The sequence below is a fragment of the Trichomycterus rosablanca genome, chromosome 10, assembly GCF_030014385.1.
Source record: "Trichomycterus rosablanca isolate fTriRos1 chromosome 10, fTriRos1.hap1, whole genome shotgun sequence".
Lineage (NCBI taxonomy): Eukaryota > Metazoa > Chordata > Actinopteri > Siluriformes > Trichomycteridae > Trichomycterus > Trichomycterus rosablanca.
In genome coordinates, this window is record NC_085997.1 from 24,910,156 (window position 1) to 24,926,955 (window position 16,800).

Genomic DNA, 16,800 nt, shown 5'->3' on the forward strand with positions numbered 1-16,800 from the left:
AAGTCAAAGATAAATTATGTCTGAGATTCTTAAGACAAATCGATGAGTAGGAATGTTCTCTGGAAGTTAAGACCAGTGTAAACATCAGTAGTTAAAATTTTTTGTCTTTGTTTGTTCTTTAGCTGACTATCTATGGTGGGTCTTTGTTTTTTAATGCTCAGATGTTCAGTAACAGCTATAACACAAAGCATGTTAACACTTGTGAGGAATACGGACTGTCCACCAACACCACTAGCCTTTTGTAGGGAAAGCCATACCTAAAAAATAAGACAGAGGGCTAAAATTAGTCCACTTGGTCCCAGAAACGAAACAAAACAAAAAAAGAGCAGCAAATCCTCTTTTTCACAGTAGGGCCAGTTACCACAGCCATAATGAGCCACTTTGTGCCCACAAGAGCTTGTAAAAATAATTGTGATTTTCTCTTCCATATTTTCAGCTAAATCAGGACTAAATAGCAAAGCAGCAACTACTATTTATTTTGGTAATCGATTAAAATCTGTGCTGCAGATATAAAATTCTAAATTTGTTTACATTTACAACATACAATAAAGTTGATCAATGAAACCATCCAAAAAACCATCCTTCTGCTATTTCATGTTAAATATTCAAGAAAATTAACAAATCACCATTCTTGTTTTTACTGCATTTTAAACGTCCCAACATTTTTGGAAATGGGGTCTGTAGTTTACATAATATGATAATATGTAAACTGTTCTATACTGTATACTATCACTGCAGTCTGTATCTTTCACCAATGCATTGTTACTTTGAACTGAAAAAAAAACCAAACAAAAAAAAACGACAACACTATGTCAAGTCTTTTGACCGGGGTGCCATCTTTGCAATGTCCCTTGGCAGTTATTTTTAGTCATACAAATCCAGGCTTCCCTCTAGTGGAATGGGGAGAGACCTATGGCCCTAATACTCATAGCCAAGTAGATGTTTCAAACATCTGAAAGCAATGTTAGATCAAAATGGTTTAAATACCTTTTGGGTCATGAAATGCAAAGTAACTGATTAATTCACTTAAAAAATTTACAGACATGTAGCTGTAATTGCTTTCTCCACATATCTGCCTCTGGTTTAAAATCAAATGTAACACTAAATGCATATATAGCATTTTGTTGCTAGGCGAGTGCCGTTTCAACACAAGAATACATGGGTAGCTAACTGTTTTGAAGAAACCACCAAAGCACTTTTCAGAAAAATTGGAACAAAATGTCAAATGTGAATAAATGCAGAAATCCACAATGATGAAGTGAAACATTCTTTTTCTAGTTTTTTGAAAATTAATTAAAATTATTATCCCAAAATCATTTTAACCCTTAATTTTATAGTTTGTAGAAGCCCCTTTGATACATCTATAAACACTTTGGGCAGTTTATCCCATTATTTATGGAAGATCCTCACACAATCACATAAGATATGTCTAATCTGTAGACACAGCTGTAAACTGCCATTTTAAAGTCTCTCCACAGATATGGTAGCTCAGTGGTTAAGGTGCAGGACTAGTAATTGGAAGGTCGCTGGGTCAAGCCCCACGAAAACAGCATTGTTCTTGTGTTTATTGCTGCATCCACAAATTAAGTAAAAAAATTTGACCATGAAGAGCTTGTATGGTTCTAAAAACTAGCTTAAAGAAATTAATACACTGGCAAAACTGATTCCAAAATTTGATTACTTTATGCTTTCAGTCCCCAGTTGATTATTACGTGTTTTAAAAAGGAATTATGGTGTAACAGTGGTTACATCATAGTGTAAAATAACGTCATTATTTTTAAAAGGTTTTGCCAGCAACAAAGCTTGGAATAGTGTAAAATGTATCATTTTATAGGCAAACTATACAGTATAAAAAGTATACTGTTTCACCATATTTAATTTAATCCAGGTCCAAGAGAACTTTGCACTTTGCATTTCACATACAGTGTATCACAAAAGTGAGTACACCCCTCACATTTCTGCAGATATTTAAGTATATCTTTTCATGGGACAACACTGACAAAATGACACTTTGACACAATGAAAAGTAGTCTGTGTGCAGCTTATATAACAGTGTAAATTTATTCTTCCCTCAAAATAACTCAATATACAGCCATTAATGTCTAAACCACCGGCAACAAAAGTGAGTACACCCCTTAGTGAAAGTTCCTGAAGTGTCAATATTTTGTGTGGCCACCATTATTTCCCAGAACTGCCTTAACTCTCCTGGGCATGGAGTTTACCAGAGCTTCACAGGTTGCCACTGGAATGCTTTTCCACTCCTCCATGACGACATCACGGAGCTGGCGGATATTCGAGACTTTGCGCTCCTCCACCTTCCGCTTGAGGATGCCCCAAAGATGTTCTATTGGGTTTAGGTCTGGAGACATGCTTGGCCAGTCCATCACCTTTACCCTCAGCCTCTTCAATAAAGCAGTGGTCGTCTTAGAGGTGTGTTTGGGGTCATTATCATGCTGGAACACTGCCCTGCGACCCAGTTTCCGGAGGGAGGGGATCATACTCTGCTCAGTATTTCACAGTACATATTGGAGTTCATGTGTCCCTCAATGAAATGTAACTCCCCAACACCTGCTGCACTCATGCAGCCCCAGACCATGGCATTCCCACCACCATGCTTGACTGTAGGCATGACACACTTATCTTTGTACTCCTCACCTGATTGCCGCCACACATGCTTGAGACCATCTGAACCAAACAAATTAATCTTGGTCTCATCAGACCATAGGACCTGGTTCCAGTAATCCATGTCCTTTGTTGACATGTCTTCAGCAAACTGTTTGCGGGCTTTCTTGAGTAGAGACTTCAGAAGAGGCTTCCTTCTGGGGTGACAGCCATGCAGACCAATTTGATGTAGTGTGCGGCGTATGGTCTGAGCACTGACAGGCTGACCCCCCACCTTTTCAATCTCTGCAGCAATGCTGACAGCACTCCTGTGCCTATCTTTCAAAGACAGCAGTTGGATGTGACGCTGAGCACGTGCACTCAGCTTCTTTGGACGACCAACGCGAGGTCTGTTCTGAGTGGACCCTGCTCTTTTAAAACGCTGGATGATCTTGGCCACTGTGCTGCAGCTCAGTTTCAGGGTGTTGGCAATCTTCTTGTAGCCTTGGCCATCTTCATGTAGCGCAACAATTCGTCTTTTAAGATCCTCAGAGAGTTCTTTGCCATGAGGTGCCATGTTGGAACTTTCAGTGACCAGTATGAGAGAGTGTGAGAGCTGTACTACTAAATTGAACACACCTGCTCCCTATGCACACCTGAGACCTAGTAACACTAACAAATCACATGACATTTTGCAGGGAAAATGACAAGCAGTGCTCAATTTGGACATTTAGGGGTGTAGTCTCTTAGGGGTGTACTCACTTTTGTTGCCGGTGGTTTAGACATTAATGGCTGTATATTGAGTTATTTTGAGGGAAGAATAAATTTACACTGTTATATAAGCTGCACACAGACTACTTTTCATTGTGTCAAAGTGTCATTTTGTCAGTGTTGTCCCATGAAAAGATATACTTAAATATCTGCAGAAATGTGAGGGGTGTACTCACTTTTGTGATACACTGTACATAGAAGCTGAAGTGTGTGTTATTTAAACACTCTTCTACCTAAAAACCTTTTGACCTCAGGATGGAAAACAGAAAAGACTGCAGTCATCATATGATCCTCTATTTGCTAAACACATACTTAATCAAATTAGGAGCCAACTTATTTACATATTGTATGCTGCAACACACCACTTACCTAATACACCACTGGAATCAATGGGATACTCAAGGATAGAAGTGGCAGGGGCCAGAGTGTAGGGGTACTCATATGGGGTGTAGATGATCCCTGACTCAGGACTCTGGGGCAGCAGAGTGTGGTGAGGGCTGCCTGTAGGCATGATGGCGGAGGTCTGAATCTGTCGGATGAGGGGCATGAGGGTGGGAGCAGTAGGGACAGGAGTACGCAAGGCTGCAGTGGGCATCATAGGTGAGTGGCCAGTCATGATGCGAGGCTGGACAGTGGCAGCCAAAGAGAATGCCAGGGCTGCTACACAAGGCAAGAGAAGATACACACAGAGCAAATGAGGAATGAAAGAAAGAAATAAACATCTGACCTTATGAAAAGCAAAGACAGCAGATACAACACACATCAAAACAACAAAAATAACATCTTAAATACCTGTGAAAGCTTACAAATCACTGTTTTTCTGTTTTTTTTTACCTACTGTCCTACAACTATTTTGCATTTGGACATGTAAAACAAAAAGGGTAAAAACAGAGAGACAGAGCTGAGTTGAAACTAGGCCAGGTGTACAGTGGGTAATTCATGAAATAGTTGCTCTTACGTGACTTGAGGTTGGCATCGCGGTATGTGCCATTGAGGATTGCCAGCTCCATCAGCTGCATCTTTTTCAAATTGTCCTCACCTTCTGCCTGCCAACACAAATACATGTATTGTTACCTACAAAGGTAAAAGGAATCGTTTTTTTAAACAGTTTAAGTTAAATATTTAAACTGTGGAAAGCTCTAATCTCTGTTGCATTAATGCTGAGTTTTACAAGTGTTGGGTTTGTGGTGGGTAAACAAGCTATGGTTTCATACTTGCTAACAAACTAAGCATGTGTTACTTCAGTGCTGTTTAAACAAGCCATCCATCTGTAATAAACTTACAGAGCACAGAGGTTAAGAAAACAGATCATGCTGACTTCATCCGCCTGAAATCAGCAACTTCTCACTTTCTTGCTTCTCTCTTGGCATTGTGCAATCTTTCCCAAATGTTTCTCATTACATTCGGCTATCTGTTTATTACATGTCAGTCTTGGTTCTCCCTCACTGTAATCACTTTACAATCACATTTATATTGTCAAAATCAAGTCTCAATTTTCATTTTCCATCCAGTTTTAGACAGCATTTTATTTAACTTCTTTTTACACCCACATTCATTTCTACTATCATACACACTCATGGACACTTCGTTAGAAACATCACACTAATACTGATCCAAGACACCCCCACCCAACCCCATCTCTTGCTCTCAGAACAGCCTTAATTTAACAAGGAGCTGGAAATACTCTGAGACTTTGGTTTACATTCAAATGATCACATCATGTAATTGAAAGAAATGTGATTACTTATCTTATCTATTGGATTCAGGTCTGGTGACTACAAAGGTGAATAAAGTCTAGTAAACCAAATTAAGATGACTTGTTATGCTTAGAAAAAAAAAATGAAATGATAAATGCCTGCCAAAAAAAATCCTACTCACATAGGTTGTAGTATTTAAACTATGCTGAATTTGTATTAGGGTGCCAAGAAAACATCACCACTGCTAGCCTAAACCATTGACAAAACACAGGTAGGTCCATGTATTTATGCCATTTAATTCAAATTCTGACCCCCAGGATTTTTGTAACTGTCTAGTTGCAGCAGTGTTGTTGGGATTTTTAAAGGCAACAACACAGCACCACGTCATCACCATGTCATGGTAGTGCTAAGAATGGTCCACCACCCAAACATCATGGTAAGTAAGAATCGGGGGGGTACGGGGGATGACAAAGTGTACAAAGCAACAGATGGGCTACAGTCAATAATTGTATAGCCACAACGTTCATCTGTATGGTAGGTGTAACTTACCATGTATAAACTAATTAAAGAATGTACATCCCAGATAGGTGTATCTAATTAAGGGTTTGATAAGTGTATAATGAATTTATGAAATAATCTGAAGGAAAATAAGAAGCTAAAAACATGTGCCACATCATCAACATAGTTGCAACACAGTAGGACTTTTTGTTCTATTGAATATTGCAGTGTCGATTTAGAACAGGTCAGGGTTCAGAATGATCTATACCATGGTCAGCAAGCACAGAGGCAAAAGAAAAGCACAGCCATTCAGAGTGGGATCAGAGAGAGAAAGACAGGCAGAGAGAGAGAATGTGTGCTACCCTTTGGTCAATGCCGATGTTGTCTGCTTGTCAGTTGACCTCAAACTATGATATGGGTCAGCATGAGCAATACTGAGATTAAAGTTTATATCCAAAATGTTTTCCAAACCTGATTAAAGGGCAGCTGATGCATGACAGTGAGCTCAGTAATATGATAACCCACTTAAAACAAGAATTGGACACCTTTCAAATAAATTTATCACTCTACACTCGACTGAAGTATGGTGTGGCCATGCTGACAGCCCATAAAAATAGACAGCTGGATAATTTTAGCTGTTTGCTAAAATCCACCCTTATCCTGTCTAGGGTTGGGGTGGTGGAAGTGTATTGTTAAACAGAACACCATGCATGTCTGAATGTATTTACAGCAAGCAAAGCCTGGTTTTGCAAAATATAAGCAAAGCTTTGGGGGAAAAGGTAGCATGTGGCCAACAGGAAAGCTATTCTAGATCTAAAGTACTGTTCAGACGGATTTCCTAACAGATATGTGAATGATAATTGGTTTGATTATTTGTAAGTGGGAAGTTAATAAAACAAATAGTAATTGTCCCCAGACAGGTGAGCCATACAAATCTGCTTTTAGGCTAGTAATAAGGAAGGAAAGAGAGAAGCTATAAAAGAAGAGACGCATGTCTTAAATTCATACACGTCAGAGATTGTCTGGGGCATTACATGTCACAAAAGCAAACATGAATGTACACTGACATATTAGAGGAGAATTTAATCCGTTCTGCCAAGAAACTGAATCTAGAGAGAAGATAGATGTTTTAACAACCCGAAACATAAAGCTAAAATAACTGGTTTTTTAAAAAATGAAGGTGCTTGCATTGTCTAGTCAATAAAATCCATTTAGTCCAATTTATAATCAAAGGATTTTAAAATTGTGAGTAGTTGAAAGGACCCTTATAATCTCGAAGAATTGGATATTCTTTAACAATAGGTCAAAACTAAACCCCAACAAAGCAAAGACAGAAATTACTTCTAACTATAGACATCTTAAAGCTAATGGCCAACAGTATAAACAATTACTTTGTTTAATTAATTAATTGTTATTGATTTGAGGTGTTTATTCTTAACATGCCTGTATTTAGACTTTTAATATAAGGAATAACATAATAAATACAAAACTGTTTTTTTTTTCTTTGTACGTTTTAATTTACATAATTTTTATGTGAAGTTAATATATGTAGAGAAAAAAGTAAACAATTTGTTTTTTAGTGTATACTAAACTACTACAAGCAATTCACATCAAACAGATGTGTCTAAATACACAATATGTATGGCAGAATCACAAAATCATGGAAGAATCTTTAAAAACATGTCAGTTTGTGCCATATATTACTTCTAAAGGGCATCATAGTAGATTAAACATGGCAGAATTGCTTTAGGCACAGTGTTTTAAAAAATATTCACAGTGTACACAACACAAAGATTCTGCAGATACTCTAGTAATATTTAAAACTACCAAAGAGTTAAAGTAGTTAATGAGTTGTTAGGGCTTGGAATTTGTCATCTTAAAGGGAATAGAAGTCTTTGTTTTATATATTAAGGACAAAGTATGTCCTTGCTTCTTAATTAATTACTTTCACAACTTTAACAAATAAGAGGGAGACAACAAAATTACTTTTAGCATATCTGTGTACATGAGGCGATTGGGTGGTGCAGTGGTACATTATGCTATCCACATACTGCTAGGATCCAGGGTTTGAATGCTTAGGGTGATATCGGCCAGTTGAGCGTCAAATACAGACATGATTGTCTATGTGTATGGAGAGGGATAACTGAATCCCCATGATGGACTGGCATCCTGTTTGGGGTGCGTTACTCCATTCCGGTAAAAGTGATGTAAAATGGTAATCTAGATACACGTACAGCATTATTTTTCTAAAACCCAAGATATATGGTTTATTATAGGAGAGTGACTAACAAAAACTACAAAACCTAATGAGTTCTATCCAAAACTTTGCAGCGCTCAAATAAAACTGTAAAAATAGTACAAACATATTGAGAGAAAAAGTAAAATAGAAATAGAGAATAATAATAATCTAAAAGAAAAAAGAAGCAGAACTGTGTTTATCTGTAGTGCTAGGTGCCTGATGTCAACACTACTAGAATTTAGAAAGAGCTTAGCCTCCATTCACAACTATGTGCCACTGAAAGGGCACGCCTGTCAATCACGAATAAGCAGAGTCCCATGAGCATTACCATGGCAGCATTTTAAGCGGTGAATTCCACCTCACCCCCTTGGAGGTGGAGCTCAGAGTCAGAATTACACACACTGCTCAAAGCTTGCCTTCTCTCCTGTTCTATTCATCTCCAGCACTTTTATCCTACAGTGAAGACTAAAGGCCAAGTCACACTGGACAATTCACGCCGTTTCTAAAAGCTTTTTGTGAAGCACACCAAAAATGGCTGAGTCTGTATTTTTTCTAGTGTTTGTTAGTAAAGTTTATATAATTCACTCAAAAACTATTTTAGATGCTGTGTACTATGTGAATGTATGACCTGTTATATATTATATTTGTGTGGTTTGTAGATAAACATTTTCAGACAGCAATGATACTCATTGCACATATCAATGTCAAATTTTCAGTTGGACTGTAATTATAGATGTCCCAACTTCAACTATCCACCTCCCTCATGTTCCCCTGACTTAGAGCTTTTATATACAGTGGATATAAAAAGTCTACACACTTCTGTTAAAATCATTTTCAGATTTATTTTCACCATGAATGTGACATTTAATCTGGGCAATTCAAACTGAAATCATTTGAAGAAAAAAATAAACAGCTAAAATTATGTTCTTATAATTAGGGATGTGGCTGTAATCAGAATTAATCAATCACATTCAGACTTATGTTAAATAGTAGTTAATGACACTTGCCATCAATTAAAGTGACCCTGACTAATCCAAGATAAAGATCAGCTCTTTGAGTAAGATCTTCCTGACAATTGCTTTAATCTTACAGCAAAAGCTGTGGTCCACATAGTGCTTATTAGAGATGCATGAGTACCGATACTAGTATCGGGTATTAGCCCGATACCGCGCTCATTAACTCGTACTCGTACTCGCAAACGAGGCTCCGATACTAAACATCCGATACCGTGTACCTAGTGCACGTTACTGCGTTAACGCAGGGATTTTCAACCTGTGGGGCGCGAGTGCCTGACCGGGGGCGTAACATTACGAGATTTTTTTACTTCTAAAATTAAAGCAATTCATTTTTCACCCACGGGAGACAGATTGAATTATTCTCACTGACCACGCTCACACGCACGTTTAATGTTATTTAGTTCCGTTTGAAAAAAAAAACTGTTAGAGCTAACAGTGAAGATAACCGGTTACAAAAGCAGCGACCGCTGTTATAGGACGTGTTTGTGTTCAATACTCTGTTCACAGTGTCGATACAAGTGATTCAGGAGTCGACTCATTTTAAGCTTCTTTTCTCAGTCATCTCTCCGTGTTTACTGTTATAATGAATGATGCGGTTGTAAATAAACACCAACTACTACAGAACATTTTGTGTGACTCGCTTACATTATAAAGCTCAGGCTTAATTATACTGGTTATTACCACAGAGCGGGAGCCGACTCAGAGTCGTTTACGATTTAAAGAGGTGAACCACGAATGTATGTGCTGATAGAATCGGCTCAGATGGGATCGGACTGTATTATCCTTTTAAAGTAAATATTTCAATCAGCAGAATCGCATCGCATGTATGATGTGCACAACGTTAATTACGTGCGTTTATTAATGAACGTTAACGTTAGCTTGTCAGAAGCTTTCTCAATGATGGCTGTGAGGTGTTTTTTTTTTTTTTTTTTTACAATTAGTGATGGCAACCCAAGCAACTGTTCCACTGCACTATTTTACACTAAAAACTACACTATTCCATAATGCTCCAGATTGCATCATTCTAAATAGGTATCGGTATCGGCGAGTACTAAAATACATGTACTTGTACTCGTACTCGGTTGGGAAAAAATGGTATTGATGCATCCCTAGTGCTTATACTGCCAAGTATCAAAGGGATCTCATGGTTGAAAGGTAGCAGTCAGGAGAAGGGTACAAAACCTTTTCAAAGCATTACATATGCCATAAAACACAGTTTTTGCTTATATTTGACAGCAATTACCTTCAAACTATGATATAGCACAAAGAATACCTAAATACCTACATAAAAGCAAGCTCTAATGACCAGCATTCAGTTTGTCATAAAGCCTGAATGTCTACTGAGCTGATTAATTTGAGTACAAGTTGCTTTCTCATTTCAGACAACCTATCCTACCTAAACTCAACACAACTGTGTTTACTGGACGTTGATACATGGCTTTAGAAAATGTATAATCTAATTTGTATTTGTGACATCCTCAACTTGTATTATGGCTCCCACAACAAATTAACTGAATAACCAGAGGGTAGACTACTTATGTGACCATTTTGATAATCAGTTTAACTAATTATTTTGATTGAATCACTTGTGTGCATGTAAACTTTCCTTGCTAAATAAAGTGCAATACTGTAGTGGTAGTGCAAAATACCAATAGTGTGAACTACACACAGATGTTGGATGGTGAATCATTAACCAGTTGTCATCAGTTATCAGTAGTTTCTGTCAAGCAGATTGAATGTCACATACACCTCTGTTTCCCAAGCTTTAGCTATATGTGTATTTCCCTGCACTGGAAATTTTTTTGAAGTGGTGCACATTTAATACAGTAAATCACAAAACTCTGTTTCCCTTTAAACTTCACAGCCATCTCCTGATAACCTGCTGTCACATCATTAAGTCCCACGGCATCATTACCATTCCTCTCTGTGCTTAATGGCAACACATAGGCATCTGATGGCTCCCACAGGGTCCCGAAGTCTCATGTCCCTTATTAAATTTATAAGCACAGGCAATTAAGTCCATTAAAAGCTGCCCACACTGCTCACCTTTAATCAGTATGATATTGTGTGTGTATGGCTAGTTTTCTCCTCAGCACTAGTCCTTCTTTCTCAACCAAACTGTATCTGCATCAGAGGACTCTGCTTCTAGTGTGGAAATGGCCGTCATGCTGAGCACAGCTATTTAGATTCAGTTAGCTCCTTCTGAGCAAATACGTTTATCAGTGCTTATGCAGCACGCCTTCAAATGAAATGCAGGTCTTATTTGTTGTTAATGTTTTTTTGCCACCTGACATTTTTTTACACTTGTGTTTTGATAAATACATGCAGAGTCAGGGGGAGAAACCTAAGAAAATGGTCATGTGACTCACTGCAGGAACGAGCAGCTTCTTAACTTCCTCCACAGCTCTCTTGAGTTTGATCTCAGCACGGTTCTGTGAATCTTCCACTGTGATGAGCACATGCAGGTCCTCGTTCAGGTGCTCCCAGTTGGGCTTGCCTCTGTTCTGCTCCTCCTGTAAAGATAAAAGCAAGAGAGAATGGAGTCAAACTTTATCCACTTTACTTGTATTAACTGTATATGCATATGTTCCTCAGTCAAAAATTTATAAATAAATATAGCACCTTTCCCAAGTTCAAGGACATTTTACAATAGAGAGAACATCACAGCAGAATTATGAAAAATGGACTGGAAGAAAAGGTATGTTTTAGCTGAAATTAAAAGACTTTAATGTTTTGATGTTACACAGGTTTCGCGGTAAAGAGTTCCAGAGATTGAAAGCCGGAGCACCAAATGACCTGCTTCAAAGTTTGATACAGAAAGAAGGCCGAGGTTTGACGATCTAAGGGTATATCGGAGTGTAGGAATCGAGTAATTCAGACAAGTAACATTTATAAACATTTATCTCTGGTATTAAATGTTTTTACATATTGATAGAACAATACAATGTTCTATACTTTGGAAGACTATTAAATAAAACACATACAGGAGGTCCTCGACTTACGTCGGAGATCCATTCCTACGGACGCAACGCATTTTCACCGTAAGTCGGAACCCACCTACATAAGCATCTACGTCACTCACATGGAGCACATACACAGTACAGTAATGAAGTGAAACAGTAAAAATATTCGTATTCGTCCGCTCCGCTCGCCAGCTAGTTCCCGTGCGAACTTTGTTTTTACGTCTCAAACGGCGTAAATCGGAATGACGGAACAAGACTTTCTTAATACATTTATAGGAGATGGCGACGTAACCACGAAACGCCGTATGTCGAGTCCACCGTAACCCGAGGACTTACTGTAGTCCTTTTTGACCTTTGTGGAACAGGTTTAGTTACAGTATGCAAACCTTATTTTAAACTCTTTGGTGCATTTTTAGCAAATATAAATTAGTACCAAACCATTAATTCATTGATTTTTCATCATCCTCTTAGTTAGCATTGTGGTGGGTTTGGTGAACCCTAACCAGGGCAAAATCCATCAAGACAAACATTGACCCACTCAACCCCATTTTATTTACCCACATACTGTTTGTGGCAGTACATGGCTACAGTGACACCATGGATAAGAACCCTGGTCATGGCGGCAGCTGTTTCCTACATCAGTTAAGCGCAAGCTTATGACAGGGTTCTGACACCTGACTGCAGAAATGTTTCCATAGAAACCAGACTTTTGTAGCAAATCAGAAGGGCCTTTTGAACGAGCTGTCTCCAGCTGGGTTTTTCATCGCATCGATTTATGCTTAAAACAAAGAGCTCCAATCAAAAGCACTAGGGATGCATCAATACCATTTTTTCCCCAACCGAGTACAAGTACATGTATTTTTGTACTTGCCGATACCGATACCAATACCTATTGGATAAGATATCTGACATGCTAGAAAACACGATCCGGTCGCCGAGCGCTCGGCGAGCCGGTCGGATCGAGTTGTTGGATAGTTCACACTTAGCGATCGAGAGCCGAGTTTTGATCGCCGAGGGAACGCCGAGTTGCTCCCGAGCCGGCATATCTAGCGCCGACCAGTCGGCGAGCAACAATCAGGGCAAAAATCGTGTAGTGTGAACTAGGCATAACGCAGCAACGTGCACTAGGCACACAGTATCGGATGTTTAGTATCGGAGCCTCGTTTGCGAGTACGAGTACAAGTTAATGAGCGTGGTATCGGGCAAATACCCGAAACCAGTATCGGTACTCATGCATCTCTAAAAAGCACAATTACAATACCCACTTACCCCATAACGAAGGGGTCTGACTGTGAGAAATGACACTAAGAAAGGAAAAGTACATCAGGAAACTTAACTTCAGCTATGTCCTAATGCTCTAGATGTCAGCAGCACAGTAGGGAGGCACTGCATTTATTATTTTCACCTTAAAAATGAGTTATTACCTGATCAAATATGTACACCCAATAACAAGATGTCCAAATGCCTCCGGGATCTAGTTATATGCAAAAGTGTGCTTTGAAGTGTAAATATAAGTGATGTCAAAACAAGACTTCATACATAAAGGTTACGCAGCGGTTAACAAAATGTGGATGAGATCATGTTTGCATATTAGACATTGCTGTCATGTCTACTGGTTGTACTTTCAATACCTTTAAGGAAGTGAAAGTTAAAGATAGAATATATATATAGGTAATCAAAAGTTTGCATACACATGTAAGGGACAGGTACTATATGTTATGACAGTCTAGATTTTTTAATAATTCTTTATTTATTAAGTCTGGTATTCCAATCATTCAGTTATAGCAAATTAAATTACACACTGTGACAGTTTCTTGTTCTTTCCTGACCTTGGCAAGAGGCCACTGTAGTCCCACACTGTAGTCAATCTAGAATACAAGACTATGCCCATGCACAAAGTTAAATGTTATCACCAAATTAGTAATCTACTGACCCTATAATTTAAAAGAAAATCCACAATAAACTTATTGCCACTGGTGCAAAGACAAAAGCCTCAAGTCTGAAAATGTAATGTAAATGTTGAATGTCATGCTGCATGGAATGTCATGGATATCATCAGACTCAGACTCAGCTTTATTGTCATTCAAATCCATGTACATGATTAGAACGATCATGGAAATCATGGAATTTATTTAAGGACAATTAAGCAAAAACCAGTGCTGTGTAAGCGGACAAACAAATCTAAGTCTTCCTAAGTTGATGTAAGTCAACTGAGCAAGCTATGATTAATAACAATATAAGCTTTTGAGTATGTTGGGCATTCTTCATAAAAACATAATGTAAGTATAGGTAAATCAGGAGGAGTGTGAAAGACATCCCAAGAATTTATACTGAGCACCATTATCAGACTACAGCAGGTTTACTCACTTTAATAAGAAAATTATTATGAACGTCAAAGTTACAAAGTAATGTGCAAAAAAGTCTTACTAAATGATAAAAAATTCTGTATATAGCAATATTATTTCAGACTGCATTATTTAACTTTTAAATGAAGCAATAACATTATTTAAATTCTACCCTGTTGCTATAAACAGGGTGTTCTGTCATTTAGAAACAAAAACCCATCTTTCTGGCCCAAAGTTATATTCATTTAGAATGGAAATATTTCATAGCCTCTTGTGTGTCTCTCAGGGATTGCAATTGTAAATCTAATTTAGGTGGAAATAAGAGAGTACATAGATCCAGATGGTATCTGTTTGAAGTCTGGCTTGTTCAGTACTTATTTCTGTACTCTTGTAAAGATCCCTCTATTAGCAACCCCTTCTTTATTTCCCTTCTTCATTTTTTACTAGTTTTTCATTTTGTTGTTGTTGCAATGACAAGTGTACCTGTAATAAACAGAGGATCTCGACTCACTGCGTTTCATTAATTTCCCACCACTCTGAATTAGCACAGCAAAGAATATCATCTGCCATATTGCTTCTCTGTTTCCTTTTCAATATGCAATCATTTGTCTTTCTGTAACCACAGGCAGCATAATCTGTGCTGGTAAGAACAAATGAATGTTTCAGCTCCTAGGGTTCAGGATTTTACTAGAACCAAGCCTGTGGCAAACAGATTTAATCATGTCTATACAACAACAGTGAATAAAATAGTCAATAATATACTAATTAATAAGAATCTGTATGTAATAAAACATTGATTGGTTTGTTTTAAATGCATAGAAAGTATTTGTACATTTTTAAAATGTATGAAATACTGAGATAAATGCTCATAGTGGTTATGCACAAGGAAATGCTGCACACCCACAAGCTCTCAATTCCACAACATATAGTCTATGTTTTCTTTCAGTCAGTCTAGTTTTTTTCTGTCAGCAAAAAACCTTAACGAACTGTGATGTTCAATGGATTACAGTGTAAAATTTTAATACCCCAGTGCTGCTGCATTCTTTATTCTGCTCGGCCATGTCAATTTTCTTTTTATCTCTACACATATTTTCACCCAAAGTACATAATAATGCTCACTGTCAATTAGTTTACAACAGTGAGCATGCACAGTTCAAACAACTGAGGATAAAGGGCCCAACAAACTGGCTGTAGTGGGGCTTCAACCAGCAACTTTCTGATCACTAGTTCAGTACCCTAAAACTGAGCTAACACTGACCTTAGTTTGATCATATCACTGATTAGTTTAAACAGATGTAGATTCTCAGTATTCTTATTTAAAGGCTTTAAACTCTTGTTAAGTCTATTTTTTTTTTACACCCATCAACATAAGTATTAATAAGATGTGCTGAAAAATAAACTGTAATTTGTAAAAACATACCTAGTGAACTATATACTGTATAAAGGTCACTATTATTGTACCATATCTATGGCACAGAAGTACATTATTTGGGATTTGAATAAAAGAAAACAACAGTGGAAAAATGATGTTGTCATGGCTGAGATCATAACTAGTTGGCCACTAGTTCAGTAAAAGCGCTAATGTTACCAAAACATAACAACATCTGTTTAAATGCATCTGTTTTGTTATGAACTGTTACACTAATCAATAACAAAAAATCAAGAACAAAGTAACAATTTATATTATTGATATTTTTTTCCAACTCTGACAAACCTTGCGTCCAGTGTTTTCAGGTAGGCAAGCTGGCTGTCAATATCACTGGCAAGTTCTCATATCTAAAAACATGAACTGAACGGTCTAAGAACCCTGAATGGTAAAACACACTGAAGAGAAACAGCCACCCCTTTGCTGGGCTTTAAAAAGCACAGAGCTCCCTCCTCCCATGTCTCTCTCCTTATTTAATAGCACTCATTTTCATTTTAATGCGAGTCATTTTTCCTTCATGTCAGAAGGCCTCAGAGGCAGGCAGAACGTCTGTCTTAAACCCATAGTGGTGCAGGCAAAGCATTAAAATGAAACTGCCTGGAATTTACTTTCATTTAGTATGCGTTATCCATGTATAAGCACAGATATAATTTTTTTTAATTTTTTAAATCAATAAAAAGAATAAATAAAAACATTCATTAACATGCCTTACTTCCCTTATGACATTAGAAACCTTAACGAGCAACAAAGTATTATTTTATGAGAAAAGAATCAGAACAGAAAGTAAGAACAAACTCACCTTCTTCTTGTCTCTCATAGAGCCCTTGCCTCGCACCATTATCTTGCAGCCTGTCTCTGCCTCCAGCTGTTTGGCAGTGAGCCCACGTGGTCCAAGGATTCTCCCCACAAAGTTGAACTGTATAGATAAACAATTAGAGGAAAAAAAGGGAATTGATTTGTTAAAAAAACAAATTTCACAGATTTCCTGACAACACAGCTTTTGCTGTAACCGCTTAGTGTTCTTAATGTACTAGTAAAATCCAGTCACAGAATTTATAGGATCAAAAAGTAACTGGTAATACATCAGCGCACTTATGTAAATTTGCTAGCAATTTCCCCATGTAGAGTTCAAGTGTCATATGTGTTCTAACGGAGTCAAATTCAGACGTAAAAACTTGTGAAAACAAAAACAAAACAAAAAAACACCACACTGTTGTCTCACATAAAGAAGCTAAGGATAAACT

At 37.7% G+C, this 16,800-nt stretch overlaps 1 protein-coding gene across 2 annotated transcripts in view; it reads right to left on the reverse strand.

The window, feature by feature from the left end:
* The window catches only part of qki2 (QKI, KH domain containing, RNA binding 2), a 41,373-nt gene that overhangs the window by 6,179 nt on the left and 18,394 nt on the right, over positions 1 to 16,800 (reverse strand). Inside the window, exons 4-8 of one of the 2 annotated variants that reach the window (XM_063002992.1) lie at positions 16,356 to 16,472; positions 11,192 to 11,335; positions 4,331 to 4,418; positions 3,742 to 4,032; positions 110 to 257 (exon numbers count right to left, since the gene is read on the reverse strand). In XM_063002992.1, coding sequence (XP_062859062.1) covers positions 232 to 257; positions 3,742 to 4,032; positions 4,331 to 4,418; positions 11,192 to 11,335; positions 16,356 to 16,472 — 666 coding nt within the window. In that variant the 3' untranslated portion in view covers positions 110 to 231. Of the gene's footprint in view, positions 1 to 109; positions 258 to 3,741; positions 4,033 to 4,330; positions 4,419 to 11,191; positions 11,336 to 16,355; positions 16,473 to 16,800 lie in introns of those variants that run through there. The other variant, XM_063002991.1, reaches the window with a different exon arrangement.